This window comes from Myotis davidii, unplaced genomic scaffold, assembly GCF_000327345.1.
Source record: "Myotis davidii unplaced genomic scaffold, ASM32734v1 scaffold1168, whole genome shotgun sequence".
NCBI classification, from domain to species: domain Eukaryota; kingdom Metazoa; phylum Chordata; class Mammalia; order Chiroptera; family Vespertilionidae; genus Myotis; species Myotis davidii.
Window position 1 is genome coordinate 88,811 of NW_006299037.1, and position 1,370 is coordinate 90,180.

A 1,370-nucleotide genomic window follows, 5' to 3' on the forward strand; every position below is an offset into this window, starting at 1 on the left:
TTATTCTTCATCAAAGTAGTCACACTGGAGAGAAGCCTTATAAATGTAGTGAATGTGGCAAGGCCTTCTGTAACTCCTCAAACCTTAAGCGACATCAGAAGCTTCATACTGGAGAGAAGCCTTTTAAATGTAGAGAATGTGGCAAAGCCTTCATTGTGGTTACAGACCTTACTTATCATCAGAGAGTTCATACTGGAGAGAAGCCTTTTAAATGTAGAGAATGTGGCAAAGCTTTCAGCAGGTCCTCAGCCCTTACTGTACATCAGAGAGTTCATACTGGAGAGAAGCCTTATGAATGTAGAGAATGTGGCAAAGCCTTTAGTAAGTCCTCAAACCTTAGTAATCATCAGAGAGTTCATACTGGAGAGAAACTTGATAAATGTAGAGAATGTGGCAAAGCCTTTAACCAGTGTTCCTGCCCTATTGTACAGCAAAGAGTTCATAACTCCTTGCAGTTACAAGGAGTGCCATTATTACTTTACCAGCAGTGAGAACTTACTCAGTGCCATAGAATTCATACTGTGATGAAGCCTGATGAATGTGAAAAATGTGGAAAAGCCTTTAAAGATATTCTCATATTAAAGATATATGAGAGACTTTATAGTGGAGAGAAACTTTACAGATGTAAGGAGTGTGGGAAATCTTTTCCTTGTCAGTGCGATCTTATTGAACATCAGATAATTCATTGTGAAGAGAAGCCTTACAAATGCTGATAATTGGGCACATTTTTAAATGACCATTGGTGTCTTTCTCAACACAAAACAACTCGTATTGGAGAGAAGACCTAAAAATATAGTGAGTTTGTCAAAGCCTTTAATCAGGTTTGGGGTCTCACTCAACAAAAATATATTATGGAGTGAAACATTACCAAAGGAGAATGTGGCAAAGCTTTTAGCCTGTACTCAAACATACTCGTAATTGGAGGGAATGAGTCTAAATAGAAACTGTAAAAATACAAATAATTTGCCCAAAGATTTAACCAATGTTCCAATTTCATTGAGCATGATCAAATTAAGCTTTATAAATTGTAATACTTGTACCAAAGTTTATATTCTCATTTTTTGTTATTCAACGTCTATTATTGCTGGAGTTAAGCCCAGGAGATATAAAGTATGTGGCAAAACAAAGTTTCACTCGGTACATTAACTGTATTTGACATCAGAATTCATACTCAAGAGAAACAATGAAAATGTAAACAATGTCCAAAAGTCTTTATTCCACATTCATAATTTATTCCTCACATTGAAATTTCTAGCAAAGGGAAACCCTAAAGCCAAAGATTTGGGAAATCCTATAGTTGGACCTGCAGTCTCAGTCAATATCAGGGATTGCAATTTGGACTTAATTCTACGTTCATGATATAGGAGGAA

General features: G+C 36.1%; 1 protein-coding gene across 1 annotated transcript in view; it reads left to right on the forward strand.

Moving 5' to 3' along the window:
• LOC102760597 (zinc finger protein OZF-like) overlaps positions 1 to 1,370 on the forward strand; it is a 50,436-nt gene extending 49,066 nt beyond the window's left edge. The window contains 2 exon segments of the mRNA XM_015571060.1: positions 1 to 417; positions 493 to 1,370. The exon segment at positions 1 to 417 is cut by the window's left edge and continues 8 nt beyond it. Of these exon segments, the coding sequence (XP_015426546.1) occupies positions 1 to 417; positions 493 to 713 (638 nt within the window). The 3' untranslated portion in view covers positions 714 to 1,370.